This window comes from Acanthochromis polyacanthus, chromosome 2, assembly GCF_021347895.1.
Source record: "Acanthochromis polyacanthus isolate Apoly-LR-REF ecotype Palm Island chromosome 2, KAUST_Apoly_ChrSc, whole genome shotgun sequence".
Classification (NCBI taxonomy): Eukaryota; Metazoa; Chordata; class Actinopteri; family Pomacentridae; genus Acanthochromis; species Acanthochromis polyacanthus.
Genome location: NC_067114.1, coordinates 28,526,546 through 28,546,190, shown reverse-complemented (window position 1 = coordinate 28,546,190; position 19,645 = coordinate 28,526,546). Strand labels below are relative to the sequence as shown.

Here is a 19,645-nt window from a genome sequence, read left to right as displayed (position 1 = left end):
TTTTAAAAGGTGGTTGAATCAGTCAGTCACTCCAAAATACTTCCAAACAACGTATAATGATCCATTTTGTGAGACTAGCTCTGCACCTCCTGCTCCAGACATCTGATTCTTATTTCGTCTGTCTGCTTTGTGTCGTACATCACTCTTCTACTCTGGACTGCAACCACAACAACATCTGGGGAATTTGTGCACCACAGCAGCAGCAGCAGCAGCAGCAGCAGCAGCAATGAAGGCTCATAAGTTTAGTTAGTTTAGGAAACCATGAATTTAAAACATTAACCTCCATTTAATCATATTAAATCATGCTGAAGGTCGACATTTGATGCATTGATTAAAAGGCTCTAACCTTGACTCTCCCTAACTTCTCACCTACTGCCATCATCAGATCAACATTTCACTCTTCTTGTGTCTTCAAACCTGCAAAGCTACAGACCTTCCACAAAGCCTCAGCTGTACCAGTGTGAATTAGCACTAAGCACAGAGTACAGCTGAGTCTGACTGGAGTATCACTAGTTCTGCGCTTGGTATTAGATCATAGATTTAATCCGAACTGTTTGCTGTGGGGGCTGCACAGTGGATAGTGGTTAGCACTTCGCCTTGCAGCAAGAAAATCCCCGGTTCGAATCCCGGCCTGGGCCTGGGATCTTTCTGCACGGAGTTTGCATGTTCTCCTTGTGCATGCGTGGGTTTTCTCCGGGTACTCCGGCTTCCTCCCACAGTCCAAAAATATGCTGAGGTTAATTGGTTACTCTAAGTTGTCCGTAGGTGTGATTGTGTGTCTGTATATGTAGCCCTGTGACAGACTGGTGACCTGTCCAGGGTGTCCCCTGCCTTCACCTGAGTCAGCTGGGATAGACTCCAGCACCCCCCATGACCCTAGTGAGGATAAAGCGGTGTATAGAGGATGGATGTTTGCTGTGGAGAAAAATTGAGAGGATTACAAAAGTTATTGCAAAAGTCTGCACCAAATGCCATGATGTTAGTCTGGACTGAAGCGGTGGTCTCACCTGCATCTCTAGAGCCACGGCATTTCTAAACCACCATCATCACAAACGTTTGATTTTTACTTATACATTGTTTTCCTGAATCTCCTGTGTGTGTGGCGTAGTGCAGCGTTCAGAGGGCTCAACATGAAGCAGTTGCTACAGAAGTATTTCTCACACAAATATCCCTTTGTCCCTGACGGGCAACAGGGGAAAAAAAAAAGCACCACACGGCACGATGACACGACTGCTTTTGTTACCGACAGTTATGTTGAGCCGTATATCAACTGGAAAGTGCTGCTAGAAAGCCAGAAAGAATTCCAGTCCTCCTCGCACTGTTTACACAGCACCTCACCGAGCCAGCACTCAGCATAACCGACCGAGATGACAACAACAAACCACACAGCAGAGTCACCAAACCCTACACAAAACTGCCAAAGTTTGTGTTGCTCATTCAGCTGGGAGGTCAAAGCTTTGACACAGTAAATACACACATCACATAAAAATGGATTAGCTGCATATAGGTCCACCCACCAGTAAAAAACGGTGCAGTTTCATGCTTCTCGGATGCCAAACAAACAGGAAAACACATCTTTGTTCCACCAGCATCAACCTCAGCAGCTGTTTGAGACGGACGGCTGGACAGAGACTCACCTGAGGGGTGTGATGAATTCATGAAGGTTGAACCTGGAGTTTCCTCCCCAACCCTTCAGCCGAGTGTGTGTGTGTGTGTGTGTTAAAGTGGATCCTCGGAGTCGGCCATGTGTTGGAGGACAGACGGCGGATAGGTGGACAGATGAATCAGACGTTATTTCTCAATGTAGGCTTTCTGCAAAATGACAAAAAAAAAAAAGACATTTTTAGTACTCATTCTACCCTATAATCATACAGTCAGCCAATCTCGCAAAATGACAACAGTCCAATCATAGTTTAGAATCATATCAAGGTGTTGGAGGTGCGTTTAGATTTGTCCACATTTTAGAAGAAGAAAAGCAGTCAGGGGGGAATTGATGGGACTCAGTTGTTCCTTGTATCATTTTCGACACATAAGTCCTGGTGGATTTGTAAGAAGATCACAATCACGTGATCGTCAGCAGGCAGCTGATGTCGCGTTCGCTTGTTGTCATAGCTACAGTGCTGCCGTGGATGCAGACTATGAGTCGCATCACTGTCAAACTCTAATCAGGTGGTCCTTGTGTCATTTTTGACCTTCTCTGATTATTTCATCCAAATCCATTAGTCCATTTTACAGTAATGTTGAACACAGACAGACAGACGGACAAATACACGCCGATTATCACATAACTCCACCACATTCTTTGGCGGAGTAATAAAGAATGTGTTCAATGTGCTCTAATGTACTCTGCATATATTAGCATGACTAATGCTAGCGGTTAACTAGCTCTGAAGCTAAAATAGCGGCTCCACTAGGGCTGGGCGATAAATCGAATTAATTCAATTAATTCTCCTTTTTAAAACCTGATGATTTGAAAATTTGCCAAATCGTAAAATCGAGGCGAGCTTAAATATATAACAACACAGATTCTTCTTCTGCCTTTCACGACTTGTGCACTGGCGTTTGCTTCCGCCTCTCATCTTCTTTTGCCAAAACACTCACACCCCCGTCATGACGGACAGAACAGCAGACGAAGAGTTGGTCGCGAGAAAAGGGCCTCATGTTACATCGATTATATGGAAGTGGTTCGGCTTTGACAAGACTGACACAGAGCAAACGAGATGAGCCCTCAGTAGAGGGCAGAACCACGCCCTCTGCTGGCGAAAACCCTGTCCTCTCTATACAACTGATGCAATATGTATCAATTTTGATCATCGTACGTATCTCCCTCCCTACTTGATCTGCTGACCTGTAACTCCACAACTGAGCAGGGGACCTTAGACTGATCTTCAGTGCCAAGTTTGATTATCCTGACTTCAGCGGTTGCAGAGATATGTGAACGGACATAGCCACATACATACATACATACTTACCCAGCCAGATACCGCACCGAATGCAATAACCCCGCCGACGTACCCGTCGGGCGTGGTTAACTGCAGTCATGTGAAAGGTTTGCGAAAGTACTGTGAAGACGAAGAGTAGCAGCACAACTAACCTCTTTCACCACCTCCGGCAGAGGCATCCTAAAGAATGGGAAGAATGCTGCAGCTACGGGAGTGCGGCATGGCTAGCACTAGCCATAGCAAACAGATCGCAAAGAAACAACAAAAATCGATTCAAATCCTAAACATCCAAGATGACTAAAAAAAAAAAAAAAATTGAGATTTTATTTTTTGGCCATATCACCCAGCCCTAGGCTCCACCCATCTATACATCGAAGGCCAAGGAACTTTTTCTTTTTTTTAAGTGAAAACACTCCCAGCATCTACATCATAATCCACAGTTTTAACTCTGGTCACGTCCAATCCGGAGGCATTCGTCTGCAAAGTTTGTGCAAGGTTGTCAGTTTGTCTAACTCAAGAGTAGCAAAACACTCCAATCCTCCCAGCACCATGTTTCACTCATTCTCTTTCCTGTTACTCTCCTTCTACACACCTTTCTGTTCCTGTCACTAATCTTTAACTGGGACTCATTAGTAAATCCATAGACTTGTTCCCCCATCATCCACTGTGCAATGCTACCTCTGAGTGCAATACAAGTGTTTGTCCTTGTTTCGTCTCCTGAGAAGTGGTTTTCGAGACGCTACTCGTCCTCTGAGACCACTACAGAGGACGAGACTTCAGCTTTTTGGGGTCTCTTATGTTCTGTATTTAGCAAATCCCGTATGTGTGATGAAATTACTCGGTAAACAAAGCTTGATGCTTTGGGTACAAATGATCCACCTTGAATAAAGTTAATCAGAATAACTTTAGAACAGCCTCTGACAATTTCAGTTCTGATGCCGTGTGTCCTACGATCACAATGCTTCTTAGTGATTAACGTTCTGCTGGAAACTCGAGGCTGATGAGTCGATCAGATCCATCTGAACGCTGCTGTCATGAAACAAAATCTGACATACTGTACAAAAGAAGTTAACGTAGATGGTCAGTGCTGCTAATCTGCTTTTAATTCCTCAAAATAGTGCAGAATGTGAACTATTTCTGCCAAAGTTTACATTTCAGAAAATGAATTCCTTCTAAATCCTTACATTTTTCAGGTTAACATGGAACTATAACAGATATTGGATATCTTTGACCACCCTGTATCTGAATGTTTAGTATTGTTTTATTATTGTTAGTGCAAATATTACATATACATCATATACGAAACAATCTATACTTCGATGTATGTCAGTGTAATGTATTATTATTAGGGCTGGACCCGAATATTCGTTCGCTATTGGCGGTATCCAGATATTAATTTTGGTATCCAAATATTCCAAAATATATCCAAAAATAACCAAATACTCAGGCGGGTCTCCTCCGGTCCGGGAGACCAAACGAATGGATCCGAATATTCGGGCCCCACCCCTACCCCCCCACACCGCCGTTGGACATTACGGGGCGGAACGAATATTCGGATATTCATCTTTAATAGGGCCCGAAAAAATCCGGAGACCAGAAACCACTATTCGGGCCAGCCCTAATTATGATCACTACGCTAAAACACAAACCTCATCATGGTTAGTTTTAATGTAATAAGTGTCTCAAAGGTCTAACAACATCTGATGTGATTTCATCTGATCATACCATGCTTTGTCTGACATTTCTTCTACTCACATCTTCTGAGGGATTTACATTTTACCTCAACTCTGTTTAACTTGAGACCTGCGATGGTTTCAGTTTGTGATTTAACTGGGCTGTGTCTTCGCCCAGCACTGTGTCTGAGCAGCATTTTTAGTTTAGATTTTTTTCACTTTAGGGAGAAGAGCTGCGCCCTGCAGTCTGCTGGGGCTTCCTGGTCCTCTGGCGCCACCTACTGGTCATATACATTAGCAGAGAAGAAACAGGATGCACGGGAAAAACATCACACACTGACATCCTGAATAATTGTCTCGAATCAATGTCAAAGGGCATTCGTGTGTGTGTGTGTGTGTGTGTGTGTGTGGCTCCTACTGCTCAGCTGTAATGTGATTTAAAGCAGCATGTTTAGCTCCATTTCCCCCCCCACCCTACACACAAACATTTATTTTTATACACACCACACACACAGCAGGTCCGTCTGAGGTCAACTGGCTCTCAGCCCAAACTCTGATCGCAGCCATTTAATAGTCTTAACTGATGGAGCGCCGCAGCATCTCACCGTGGGTGGATTCCTCACCATCATCATCGTCATAATCATGTCACCTCCATCCACCATTTACTGGCACATAACTGTGATTGAATGGCTCTAAAATGGCTTTACAATAAGCCGTTTGTACATGTGCTGTTAACGGTATAATGGTCCGGGCGGTTGATATGTACGCGGGTCTGCTTTATAAGAGCATCAAACTGGCCTAAAATGACGCTGTTTTAGTATTAAGTAACTTGATCTACATGTAGGAAACTTTCAATGTAAAATAATCTCATCAGCATATGCAGAACACCATCTACGTCTCAGTAAGATGGCTTTTTGAACAGTGGTTTACATGGTTTCTAATGACAACAAATAATACAATTTACAAATGGTACAGTAAGCAAGGTGGTTAATTATTAAAAAAAACTGCAAAATTACACATTTTAAATTATTTCTAGACCATGACAAGTTGTTTTCATCATCAAGTAAAATACTAGATTGTTCATTGCTCTTTTGTCTTTTTGCGTCTCATTTTTGTAATATTTCATCTTATTTGTTGTCCTTTTTTTGTCTGACTTTTGTTTCTTGTTTTGTTGTTTTGGTTTTTTTTGTCTCGCTTGCATTGTTTGTCTGTTTTATTGTCATTTTGCTTCTCGCTTTTGTCATTTTTTGTCTCATTTGTGTAATTTTTGTCTCGTTTTGTCATTTTAAAACTTTTTGTCTCATTTTTTGTCTCATTTTGTGTAATTTTTTGTCATGTTTTGTCATTTTGTAACTTTTGTCTCATTTTTTGTCTCATTTGTGTAATTTTTTGTCCCGTTTTTGTCGCTTTGTAACTTTTTTGTCTCATTTTGTGTTGCTTCATGTCGTTTGTCTCATTTTTGTCATTTTGTTTCTCGCTTTTGTCATTTTTTGTCTCATTTGTGTAATTTTTGTCCCGTTTTTGTTGCTTTGTAACTTTTTTGTCTCATTTTGTGTTGCTTCATGTCGTTTGTCTCATTTTTTGTCATTTTGTCATTTGGTTTCTCGCTTTTGTCATTTTTTGTCTCATTTGTGTAATCTTTTGCCTCATTTTTTCATTTTGTAACTTTTTCCTCATGTGTAATTTTTGTTCCGTCTTTGTCGCTTTGTAACTTTTTTGTCTCATTTTTGTCTCATTTTGTTGAATTTTTTGTCTCGTTTTGTCATTTTGTAACTTTTTTGTCTCATTTTTTGTCTCATTTGTGTAATTTTTTGTCTCGTTTTGTCATTTTGTAACTTTTTGTCTCATTTTTTGTCACGTTTTGTTTAATTTTTGTCTCGTTTTATCATTTTGTAACTTTCTTGTCTCATTTTTTTGTCTCATTTTGTGTTGCTTCACGTCGTTTGTCTCATTTTTTGTCATTTTGTTTCTCGCTTTTGTCATTTTCCATCTCATTTTTGGCATTTTATGTCACTTTTGTAATATTTTGTCTTGTTTTTGTTGTTTTTTAGTCTTTTTTGTCTGAGTTTTGTTGTTTTAATCATAAAGTAAAACACTATGTTGCTCAGTATCAGATGACTAAATGTGTTCCTTTGTAGATAAACTGTGATCTGGAAGTTGTAATATGCAAAAGATAAACTGAGCCATAATATTATTCAAACAGAACATTTTTTTCTTAAGAAATCTCAGGTTGTTCATCATCTTTTGTAAAAAGATAATTCCTTAAACATTTTGCACTAAAACAAAGGAAACATTTGGAGCTCTCATATTGATTCTATTATCACTGGATTGCTATTGTACGTGTGGCTCACAGGAGAGGCTAAATGGAGCCGAGCCACTGTTGATGTTAGTAGTTGCACCTGTGTTTCTGCTGCTAAGATGAGTCAAAAAATGTCTGCTGTGAAAAAAGGTCCACGATGGCATTGTTCTATTTAGGTTTAGAAACACTTACGGCCTACAGTAGTGGATGTGGAGAAGCTGGCTCTGCACCAAGTTATTATTGTGCTGCAGCACAGGTGCAGATGTGTTGCTCTAATCACAACTGAAATCACAACAAAGGAACTGAGACGAAGCGAGGAAAAGAAAGAAAAGCTGCCGGTGTAAGCAGGGGAGTCCTACTTTCACTGAAAAATTATCTCAGTTTCACAAAATGTACGCTGCTTTAGCTTATTCTTTGATGGCGTTTACTAAGAATTATACTCGGCTTGTGGTAGGTTATGAGGTTATTTATTGATGAAGTATTTATTAAAATAGAGCAATCGTGAATTTGGGCATTTTTTTTGCTACTCTTTGACATTTTATAGACCAAAACAGTAGTCAAATAAGTGTGAAAACGATTATCAGACGCATGGATAATATAAATAATCACTAGTTTCAGGTGTAGTCAGGTCATAACAGTAGAATGTTCCCACACAACTAAGTGAAAACTGAAAGCCACATCGAACTAAATCAGATAAAAATACATCAAAACACCGCAGACTATAATTCGTCTGTGTCTATTTCTGGCGGTGGACCAGCGGGACTGAAGCTGCCTCTACGGCTCCTCTCAAACTGAGCTAACTCCTGATACAAGTCTCAGGAAGTCCGTGTCACTACAGCTACCGGGCTGGCTGCCGTGGTAACAGTATCAGGGCCTAGATAATGGGATGAAGCGCCGTGGGAGTGTGCATGTTTGTGTGGAGCTAACTAGCTGTGACAGACTGACCTGCTGGCCAACTACTCCATCGGCCTGAATGCACAGAAACACATGGAAGGAATTAGGGAGGAAGGGAGGAAGGAAGGAAGAAAGGAAGGAAGAAAGAAAGAAAGAAAGAACACTGGGCGTATTTGAAAATAGAACAGAACAAGCTACCACTTGAGTCATGTGTCTCACTGTTGCCCAAATATCCAGAGATATAAATTTCTCTCTCTTTCTCTCTCTCTCTGCCACCTCCTCCTCCTCCTCCTCTTCACACCATCATTTCCTAAAATACCTGGCCCCTCCCATTCTGGAGAGGAGCAGGAAGTGCTGCCAGGCAACCGGGAAGCTGGCTGCCGTGGTAACGGTTCACCTGAACACCTCTTCCCTAAACAAACAGCAAGTGTGAGCGAGAAGGAGAGAGAGGGAGGCAGCCGATCGACTGTAGTGTCTGTTCGTGGTGTCTTTTTCTTGCTTTCTTGGCCATTTTTTTTTCTCTCTGTCACATGCACAAACACACACGTAACTGCATGACCGTGACCGTCTACATCAGGCGTGTGAAATTCATTTTAGTTTTAGTTTCACATTCAGCCCAGTTTTATCTCAAGTGAGTTGGACCAACAAAAACGCAACATAATAACCTATAAATAACCACAATTCCTAATGGTTCCTTTGTTTAAGGGCAAAAAAGAAATGATCTTTTAACAAAACATCGTGAACAACCTGAAATTTCTCAAGAAAAATAAGTTCAATTTCAACAATATTAGTTTATCATTTACACGTTACAACTTACAGATCACAGTTGATCTACAAAAGGCACCAAACTTTTCGTTACTAGTATGTGGAACTGAACGGTATCGTATTTTACTTTATGATCAAACAGCAAAAGTCAGACAGAAAAAGACATATTCTAGAACATATTCCTGCACACAGGTCCGGGAATCCAAACCTTTTTCCAGCAGATTCTCACCCTTAACGTCATCAAAGAGGCATCTGATGGCACTAAATTCATTCTGCTACAAAGAAACAAAACCAGACATCCAGCCAGAGTCACAAAGAGCTACATTCAGCCAAAGGAACAACAAGGAGCCCTGCAGCAGATGGTCCTCTTCCACAAAATCACGGAGTCAGTCTGGGATCACATAAAGAGACAGAAGACACAGAGACAGCTTAAAGCCACAGAAGAACTGTGGCAAGTTCAACAACCTGGCTGCCAAGTGCTTTGAAAAACTGTAAGTGTACTGAAGAGAAGTGGAGCTATTTTAAAGGCCAAGGATGCTCAAATCAAACACCGCTCCGACTTCGGCTCTTCTCTGCGGCGATATTTTCGAAAGCATCCCCACTTACGCTTCCACTGTTGATGTTCATCTGCGGCTCTGCAATCACAGAACAACAACAACCGATCGCCGCAGGGATAATCTCTAAAATTTAAGCAAAACTGCCAAACATGTGAAGGTTTACGGCTTTCCGTTGCCTTATCATTATCACAAATTGAATTTGAAAAAATGAGGGCAGATCCTAAGCGGATTAATTTTAGCATATTAAAGGATAGGTAGCATATTCACACACTATCAGTACGCTTAAAGAGCTATTAGTCACTGTGTTGAATCCTCCTATCTGCTCATGCACTCATTCCTTGTGCAGAAACACTCGCTCATCTTTTAACAAAAGCGCTCAAGTCCAGCCAAAGCTTAATTCTCCTGGCAGGCACATGCACTGCTATAGTTCTACTGTCGACCTCCATCACGGATAGGGAACACTTAGAAGACACGCTTCAGCTGGCTTCACTCAGACTGCTGTTTTGCCTCCTATTTGTTACAGCAGAGTGTCAAACTCATTCTATTTCAGGGCCACATTCAGCCCAGTCTCAAGTACAATGTTCACATTTAAGGAATTATCTTTTAACAAAACATGATGAACAACCTGAAATTTCTGAAGAAAAATAAATTCAGTTCCAGCAGCATTTAGCCTCAGTTTATCATTTACACGTTACAACTTCCAGATCACAGAGTGTCTACAAATTCACATAATATTCAGTCACAGGTATCTGGAACTGAACGATACGGTATTTTACTTTATGATTTAAAAAAGACAAAAAACAAGGCAAAATATTACAAAAATGAGACGGAAATTGACAAAAACGACTCAAAATGACAAAAAAAAATAGACAAATGACACAAAGCAAAGCATTTTACTTTATGATCAGAATGACAAAAGTCACACAAAAAAATGACAACAACAAAAACAAGACAAAGTACTGCAAAAGTGAGACACAAAATGACAAAAAAAATTATACAAATGATACAAAACCAAACAAAAAAGAGACAAAAAATTGGACAAAAAAGCTACAAAGCGACAAAAACAAGACAAGAAATTATACAAATGACACAACTCAGACAAAAAATGGCAAAAACAGAAGCAAAGCGACAAAAATTAGACAAAAAACACAAGCGAGACAATAAAAAACAAAATACAGTGAATAAAGCAAAACACAAAAAGACAAAAAGCACAAAACGACAAAAACATGAGACAAACAACAGAAGCCAGACAAAAAAAAGACAATAACACAAAGAAAACAAGACAAAGTATTGCAAAAGACACAAAATGGCAAAAGCGAGGCGCACAATGACAAAAAACTTAGACAAATGACACAAAACCAAACAAAAAAAAGAGTCAAAAAATTGGACAAAAAAGCTACAAAGCGACAAAAACAACACAAGAAATTATACAAATGACACAAATCAGACAAAAAATGGCAAACAGAAGCAAAGCGACAATAATTAGACAAAAAACACAAGCGAGACAATAAAAAACAAAATACAGTGAATAAAGCAAAACACAAAAAGACAAAAATAAGACAAAAAGCACAAGCGAGAAAAAAAGGAAGCACAAAACGACAAAAACAACAAAAGTCAGACAATAAAAGACAAAAATCAAGACAAAATATTACAAAAGCAAGGCACAAAACGACAAAAGAACAAAGAGCAATCTAGTATTTTACTTTATGATCAAAACAATTTGTCAAGGTCTAGAAATTATCTTAAATGTATCGTTTTACAAATTTACAATTTTCAGTTAATGTCTTCTCTGTAATATTTTTACTTTGAGGGCCGGATCGGTTCCTCTGGAGGACCGCTTTTGGCCCGCTGGCCGCATGTTTGACACAGTGTAGTCACAACAGTCAGGGTTCACTTCATGGCCAACAAGACCCTGAGATGTTTGTGAAAACTTCCAGGAATGACAACTGTTACCAGGGGAGTTGGTTTTCACACGTAATTCAGAGCAGGACGGAGCAGGACAGCCCTCACATCAAATCTGGAGGTAAAAAGCAGCAGCACGGCCCCTAAAGCTCTTATATAACTAACGGACTGACCCTTGGCCTCCAAGCTCGACCTCCTGGCTTTAATAAAAACCACAAACACGGTCCGTCCAACCAGACTATCACCGGCTGGAACGATGCGGGGGTCACGCCCTGCACACGCATGTATTAAACTGAACACAAAAAGATGGCGCCTTGTTCATTAGTCTCCCACCGCCACATGTGCTCAAAAGGCCTCCATATTTTCGTGTCTTCTCTATTTGGAGCTCCTGGCGCCAGAATAAACATCTCGACAGGAGGATTTTATATCAAACCTAACGGCTTGAAGCAGCACAGAGTCGTTTATCAGCGAGTGTTGTGTTCAGTAATGTAACGCACTGGAACGAAGGACGGACTGAAAGAAAGAAAGAGCTATTAATAACTGTGTCCTCCTCTCTATCCATCTACCTACTTATCTACTGTATCTGTCTAGGTGCGTGAAGGTTTAGTGCCTCTGAAAATGTCACATCTTGACAGACTGGTTTGCTGTGATGCACTGCAGCATTTAAACGAGGAGAGGAATCGGCGATTAAATGTCACCCGCTGAATCAACGCGCTGCTCGTAGTCAGAATAAGTCGTCCGTACATCTGGCTTGTTATCTCTAAAGCGAAACTTTCCAAAGCGCTAATTCAAACCACGCAACAGAGCCGAGAGGCGACGAAATTATAAGGACGATATTCCACAAACCCTGCTATTATTGATGTCGGTAAAGTAGTCTGTGACGTCAAAAAAAACAAGTAAGAGCACAAAACGATTATGTGAAATTAGCATTTAAACCCCGCGAGTCTTACGTGCTTCGCTGTTACAGAGTTGCAGAACTATAAATGACAAATGGTCTGCACTTAAACAGCACCTTTCTACCCGAGTAGTCACAGGTATATGGAACTTAATGACATGGGATTATACTTTTAGAAAGATAAGCAACAAAAACCAAGTCAAAATCTTACAAAAATGAGATACAAAACGACAAAAGTGAGAAACAAAAAGACAGTAAATGAGACAAACGACACAATACAAAACAATAGGACAAAAAATTTGACAAAGAAGTTACAAAGTGACAAAAAATGAACAAAAACAAGACAGAAAATTATACAAATGAGACAAAAAAAATGGCAAAAAAGAAACAAAACGGCACAAAAATAGACAAACAACTCAAGCAAGACAAGAAAAAACACAAAACGGCACAAAACGAGAAAAGCAAAACACAAAATGGCAAAAATAAGACAAAAAAACACAAGCGAGATAAAAAGGAAACAAAAAAGACAAAAATAAGAGACAAACGACAAAAAGTAGACAAAAAACAACAAAAATAAGATAAAATATTACAAAAAGAAGACACAAAACGACAAACGCAAGGAACAAAATGGCAAAAATGTGGCAAACAACACGAAACAAAACAAAAAAAGACAAAAAAATTTGCCAAAAAAGTTACAAAGCCACAAAAAAAATGGACAAATGACACAACTGAGACAACAAAAAGACACCAATGGCAGAAACAAGACCAAAAATGACAAAAGCGAGGCACAAAACGACAAAAATAAGACAAAAATACGAGTGAAACAAAAGGAAACACAAAACAACAAAAACGAGAAATAAAACGACAAAAACATGAGACAAAAGTCCGACAAAAAAAAAAAAGACCAAAGACATGAAAGAAAACAAAAAAAGGGACAAAAAATTTGACAAGAAAGTTCGGGAGCGACAAAAAATGGACAAATAACAACACAAATGACACAAACGAGACAAATAAAGACAAAAGCGTGAAACAAGATGACAAAAACAATACACAAAACAATGCACAAAATGACAAAAGTAAGACAAAAAACACAAGCGAGACAAAAAGGAAACACAAAACAACAAAAACAAGACTTTTGAGAAAGGAAATGGGCTTAAATGGAAAATTTGTCTCCTCCATTGTGAAGGCGTTAATTAGGAGTTTGCGGTGCTAATGCTAAAGAAGACGGTGTGGTGAGACGGAGAGATTAAAAGAGCATCAGTTTGATCTTACACTATCAAGAAAATAACAGTGCATCTTATTGGCATTACACAGTGTCGTCGTTGAATCTGTACAGTGACAAGTCGGTGCCTGTATAGTGTAATAATAGTCGTGTATGGACACAGAATGTGCTGCCGGAAATCCCCAACAACTCCTCAACCATTGGCTCCCCAAATTAGCTAACTGTCCAAGCAAATGCCAGACCAGCAGCTTCAACACGACAGCACCCTGGAGGCCGACTGAGTTTAACGTCCAACAGGAGAGCACAGCGTCGCGGCTGCAGAGAGAACCGCCATCAGGACAGATTCTAAACAACATTCAACAGCTCCGGATGGCTCTTTTCTGAAGGTAAAGCTGACAGAATTACACCTTCTACCCCATTCTCAGGACTATGACTGGGTCTTAAACTGGTACCAGTGCTAAACTGTTAACACAGTAGGTCAGGGGGGTGTCAAAGATGCGACCAGGGGCCAAAAGCGGCCCACCAGAGGGTTCAATCAGGCCCACAGGACGACTTTAAAGTGTAAAAACTCCAGAGAAGACATTAACTCCAATTTGTATATTTCAATCCATCCTCTATACACCGTTTTATCCTCACTAGGGTCATTGGGGGTGCTGGAGTCTATCCCAGCTGACTCGGGTGAAGGCAGGGGACACCCTGGACAGGTCACCAGTCTGTCACAGGGCTACATATACAGACACAATCACACTCACATTCACACTGACGGACAACTTAGAGTAACCAATTAACCTCAGCATATTTTGGACGGTGGGAGGAAGCCGGAGTACCCGGAGAAAACCCACGCATGCACAGGGAGAACATGCAAACTCCATGCAGAAAGATCCCAGGCCGGGATTTGAACCGGGGATCTTCTTGCTGCAAGGCGAAAGTGCTAACCACTGACGCCACTGTGCAGCCAATTTGTATATTTGTAAAACTATAAATTTAAAAAATATCCTAGATCATGGCAAGTTGTTTTGATCATAAAGTAAAATACAAGATAGCGGTTTGTTCCTTTGACATTTTGCGTCTCATTTTTGTAACATTTTGCTGTGTTTTTGTTGTTGTTTTTTTTTTCTCTGGGTTTTACCATTTCTGTCACGTTTTAGTCACTTTTTGTCTCATTTATATATTTTTTTGTAATTTTTGTCACTTTTGTTTTGTTTGTCATTTTCCTTTTTTTTGTTTGTGTCTCCTTTTGTAATATTAATATTCTGTCTTGGTTTTGTTGTTTTTTTGTCTATTTCTGTCTGACTTTTTGTTGTTTTGCGTCTCCTTTTTGCCTTGCTTATGTTTTGTCTTGTTTAAAATTCTTTGCTGTGCTTTATTCATTGTTTTGTGTGTTGCTTTTTTTTCATGCTTTTGTCTTTGTCTTGTGTAATCTTTTGTCTCATTTGTGCCATTTCTCACTCTGTAACTTTTTTGTCAAATTTTTTGCCCTTTTTTTGTTTTGTGTTGTGTCGTTTGTCTCATTTTCTGACATTTTCTTCTTGTTTTTGTCGTTCTGTCTCATTTTTGCAATATTTTGTCTTGTTTTTGTTGTTTTTTTGTCTTTTTAAAAGTAAAACACTATAACGTTCAGTTCCAGATGCCTGTGACGAAATGCTTTTGTAGGTAACCTGTATTCTCTTAAATGTGGATATTTTCTGGTTTCTTTCCTCCTCAATGACAGTAAACTGAATATATTTGGACATGTGAGGCTTTGGGAAACACTGATCTCACATTTTATAAACCAAACAACTAATCATGTTCATTATCACATAAAACAACTGCACGGTTATTGTGCTACAACCAAAGTTAAACACTGTAACTTTGGAACGCTACAACGCTCGCTAAAGTTCAAACGCTAACATTTAAACACCATTAACCATAGCTCTGTTGGCTGTGGCATCCCTTCACTCTCCTGCTGGCAGTGCTTAGAAACCGTCTGCTCTGAAATGCGCGATGTATATTTCTAATGCTTTCTCACGAGTGATGCGTCACCTGTGGTACCTGTGCACATTTCCTGGCTCGCTGCTCTTAACACATGAGCCGACATCTGTTTGGAGGCTGTTGTTTTTTTCTACACCGACGAAATGTTAGATCGACAGCCAAGCACTGGTGGATCCCACACACGCTGAATAAATCAACAAATCCACCTTTAATCCTTCATCCCTGCCAGTAAAAAACAATTAAGAGGGAGCCATGATCAACATGTAATCTGTATAAAATAAAATGGCACATTAAGAAGCCTCAGTTATTAGAAGTGTGTTAATCAAGGGATGTGAGAATAAAGAATCAGTACAGAGAAGCAGCACCATCACCAAGCTCTTCCTAAATCCGTTCCTGAGCTCGTGTTTTGAGTTGCTGGATCATCTTCAGTTAAAGAACTCAGCCTCCAGGTGTTTCTACAACATCTGCATCTGCAAATCTGTGTTCCAACAAGAGAACAGGACCGCTCTCCTCCCTCAGCCAAGCTGCATCAATGCAACAAACTTAAATCAAAAACAATCTGCTTCGCTTTTCACCCTGAAATGGTTCTGTGGTTGGTTTGGAGCGAGCTTAGAGGTTTGGAGATGGACACCCGGCAGTATTTGTCACCAAATTACTACATTTCTCGCATTGAACTGTGTGTTATTTGATTGGATTGCTACTTCCATGTTCATGTGAATCTGCTACAACACGTGCTGAATGTTTGCGACTCACGCAGGAACAAAAAAAATGACATTTCTGCATCAAGCCACGTCAGTCAGCGTATCAAAAGGTGACAGTCTAATTGCAGGGTGCGTTTGTTTTTTTCACCTGCGTGCCCTTTAAGTGCCTATTACTGTTAGACTGTATTTTTTGCAAATTAACAAAAACAGGTGGGATATTATCAGCCTTTAACTGTACCTGTCACTCATGAAAGCGAAAATATAATCTCCAGGATCGTACTTTTTGTGGGATGTTTTGTAATTTACAAACATCACCTCATTCTTTAATGGCAAATAGTAAAAAGTATGTGTGAGAGTTTCATGCAGGGCCACTGTCACTGATACCGATACTCCAGACTAACTTTTTCAGTAGCTGCTAGGTTTATAACAAAGGTTAGCTGCTGTATTTGATCGTCCGCATCTGGAATGAAGATGGGGTTGTAAATGCTTACAGGGTTTAAGGATCAGACTAATTCCTGGGTAGGTTTTCTGTGGGTCAGACCAGGAAGAATTTGTGACACTTCTGTCACTGAAATAGGAAATGCTCTTTTAAGATGCACTTTTTTTACAGAGTTATTTTTGTAATAGTGAATATGAAAAATTTCCCCCGCTATGGTTATTGTCTTTGATAATAAAGCGTGACAGATGTCGTCAGTTCGTCACACCCACCTGGTCCCACCAAACACTTCACTAACTGAACATTTGCTTGTGGACAGACACTACATTTACCGACGTATGAGCTGTGATTTGGAGCGTCTCCGAGCAGCTCTTTTGCACAAAGTAGACTCGACTTGTAGTTTACGCAAATTGGACGCGGCGTGCGGAGGTCAGACGCATCGCGAAACTTTCGTCAAACGTCTAAACTAGTCATTGGTGAAGTAAAACAAGGACAGATTCAGCTACTGCACAGGTTATTTGTTGTCTCAAAAGCTTTCAGAAATACTTTTTGTTGAACTGTTTTCACCATGTTGGTCTGGCTTGAAATCCAGGAGCAGACAGCTCCCGAGTCGATGCGTTTGTCCAATCAGGGGCAGGATAATTGGAGAAAGTCAGCAGGAGTTGAACACCAACTACTGGCCTCAAATACATACATGGCCTCAATACCGATTTTCAGATGTGGCACATTTATATGCAGGGAAAACGCATCTAGTGGACACAAAGCTTTTGTAATTGGCATACAGGAGAGAAACTCAAACTAAAGTATCGATCTTATTACACTTGTATCGTTCAACATCAATACCAACGCTGGGATCGATACTGTTGATATTTGGAATGATCTGCCCACCTCTACGCTTCGGCAACACTGCAGTTGCAAGAAAAACGCCAGCTTAATCAGCGTGCTCATGTGTCAGGTTCTAATAAGCAACCTCCTTCATAGTAGAGGTGGTGGATCGGTCCAAATATCAACAATATCGATACCAGCGTCGTAAAAGAGCAGTTCCTATTTCAGTGAAAGAAGTTTTGCACAAATATTGACCAAACTGTCAAAAATGAACACTGTTTTATGAGGTTATCCCCGAGTTTGTGATTTCATCGGCAACCGAGATTCTACCTGGTTTGACACACAGAAAACCTACCCAGGAATTAGTCTGATCCTTAAACTCTATAAGCATTTACAACCCCATCTTCATTCCAGATGTGGACGACCAAATACAGCACTTAACCTTTGTTATAAACTTACCAACTACTGAAAAAGTTAGTATGGAGTGTTGGTATCGGTATTGGCGATAGTGGCCCTGTATTTACCTGGTATCGGATTGATATCAAATCTTGCGGTATCGCACACCACTAATATATGGATCGATCTTTCCACCTCTACTCTTTGGTGACAGTTGCAAGGAAAACACTGGATTAGTCAGCATGCTCATGTGTCAGGTTCTAATAAGGAGCCTCATTCATAAATGCATGTGTAGACTGGATAACAATTATAGCAATGTTTTAAGCTTACAGAGGGACCAGTTCTGGCAGTAGTAGTACCAAGTGCTGCTAGCAGCTGTTGTGTTATTAACTGGTTGCCATTGGCGAGTAACTGCTGGCTCGTAGCCATCCACTAACCATCAGTATAGAGTTAATTGCTGCCCTCTGCTAGCTTGAGGCTTCTACTGTAAATGGTGGCTGGTTAACTTTTGGCTGTCAGTTAGCTGGGCAGCTGCTAAGTTAACTCCCAGGGCACGGTTAAAGCAAGCAATCGGTGCAGTGTAGTTACCCGTGTGGCGGCTAGTTAGCTGTCAGGTGTCAGTTTGTGTCCTTTAGCTAGCAGCAGCACCAAACTAAACTGTCTCCAAGTTAGCCGCTACGTTAACTGTGAGGTCCGAGTAAAGGCAGCGGCGTAGCAAGGAGCGAAATGTCACCTCTTAATGAGTCTACAGCAAAAAATAAACCAATAAAAATGAAATAAAACAGCTGTAACTGTGTAGATATCCTGCTCGGACGGTCACGCACGCACACGCGCGCGCACACACACACACTCTCTCTCGCTCGGTACCGTGGATGTCGGCGGGTCCTCCTGGAACGCGTATTCGCGCAGAGGTCGCTTCTTCCCCCGGCTTCGGTTCTCCGCCGAGGCTCGGTGTGTGTGCGTCCCCCCTCCCCCCCCCCAGGTGGAGCTCCTCTGCGGCTTTACTTCACACGAAAACGCGTAATTTTAACAGGCAGGACGCGTCTCACCTCCTACCGCTTCACCTCCTCCATATTTACAGTCAGTCTCTCTCTCTCTCTCTCTCTCTCTCTCTCTCTCTCTCTCTCCCACCAACAACAACATTATTGACGTCCTCCTCCTGCCACGTGACCAGTCTGCTGGGGCTAAAAATAGACTCAATAGGAACCAATGGAGGCAGAGAGACAGACAGGCAGCACACACGGACACTTTAGTTTGTCGACTTTACCTGACTTTTACGTGCTTTTTTCTTACTGTACTTACTTTGTACCTGAAGGACTGCGCACTGACACTTTCAAACCGTCTTCCCACTCAGTTGAGCAACACATATGCAGTGCAGAAAAGAAACAATGAGGCTGCCAGGCTGATGCAGAACAGTTTTAATAATCCATCAATGTTTTTTTTCCTTATTTACAAAGAAAAACGCTACAGTTCGCAGCCTTTTCTTTGCTTTCATCAGAGCTTTACTGTGCCTTTTAGGTGTCTTGCATCGCAGAGGTAAGCATCCCGATTGACAAAAATACCAAATAATAAGCAGTTATTTTTGAAATAAAACCAAAAGGTGTTCCTGTGGGTATTTCTTTTACCCTGGACCACTTCTGCAGGAATACATATCTTATCAGATAATTAATAATCAAACTATAATTTGCTTTTTTTTTAACAACAAAATGTCACATTTTTTGCAGTCTTTTCTGTGCTTTTGTCAGAGTTTTCTTATTACTAGCTAAATCTGTACTTCTTATGTATTTTACAGTAGGTCTGTAGAGCTTTGCATCCAGTTACGTAAAAAACAACAACAAAGAATCTACGTTCAGCCATTTCAAAAACCTACAATGTGTTCTAGCAACTCCTGTCACAGATCTGTAAGTATTTCCAGAATCCTCAAGGATGTTTTTACCCTGGACAACATCTACATGAATACATATCCCATCAAATGATTAATAATCAAACCGTATTTTGCTTTTTTTTAACAAGCCAAATGCCACATTTTTGCAGCCTTTTCTGTACTTTTTGTCAGAGCTTTCTTAATAGCGTCTACATCTGTGCTTCTTACATATTTTACAATAGATCTGCAGAGATGATCTGTTAGTATTTTCAGACTCCTTTAAGATGTTTTTACCCTGGCCAA

At 40.5% G+C, this 19,645-nt stretch overlaps 1 protein-coding gene across 1 annotated transcript in view; it reads right to left on the bottom strand.

Annotated features, from left to right (window-relative positions):
• The window catches only part of hdac5 (histone deacetylase 5), a 90,713-nt gene extending 72,110 nt beyond the window's left edge, over positions 1-18,603 (bottom strand). Inside the window, exons 1-2 of the mRNA XM_051960658.1 lie at positions 18,346-18,603; positions 1,638-1,812 (exon numbers count right to left, since the gene is read on the bottom strand). Coding sequence (XP_051816618.1) covers positions 1,638-1,659 — 22 coding nt within the window. The 5' untranslated portion in view covers positions 1,660-1,812; positions 18,346-18,603. The remainder of the gene's footprint in view (positions 1-1,637; positions 1,813-18,345) is intronic.
• Positions 18,604-19,645: the final 1,042 nt, after the last annotated feature.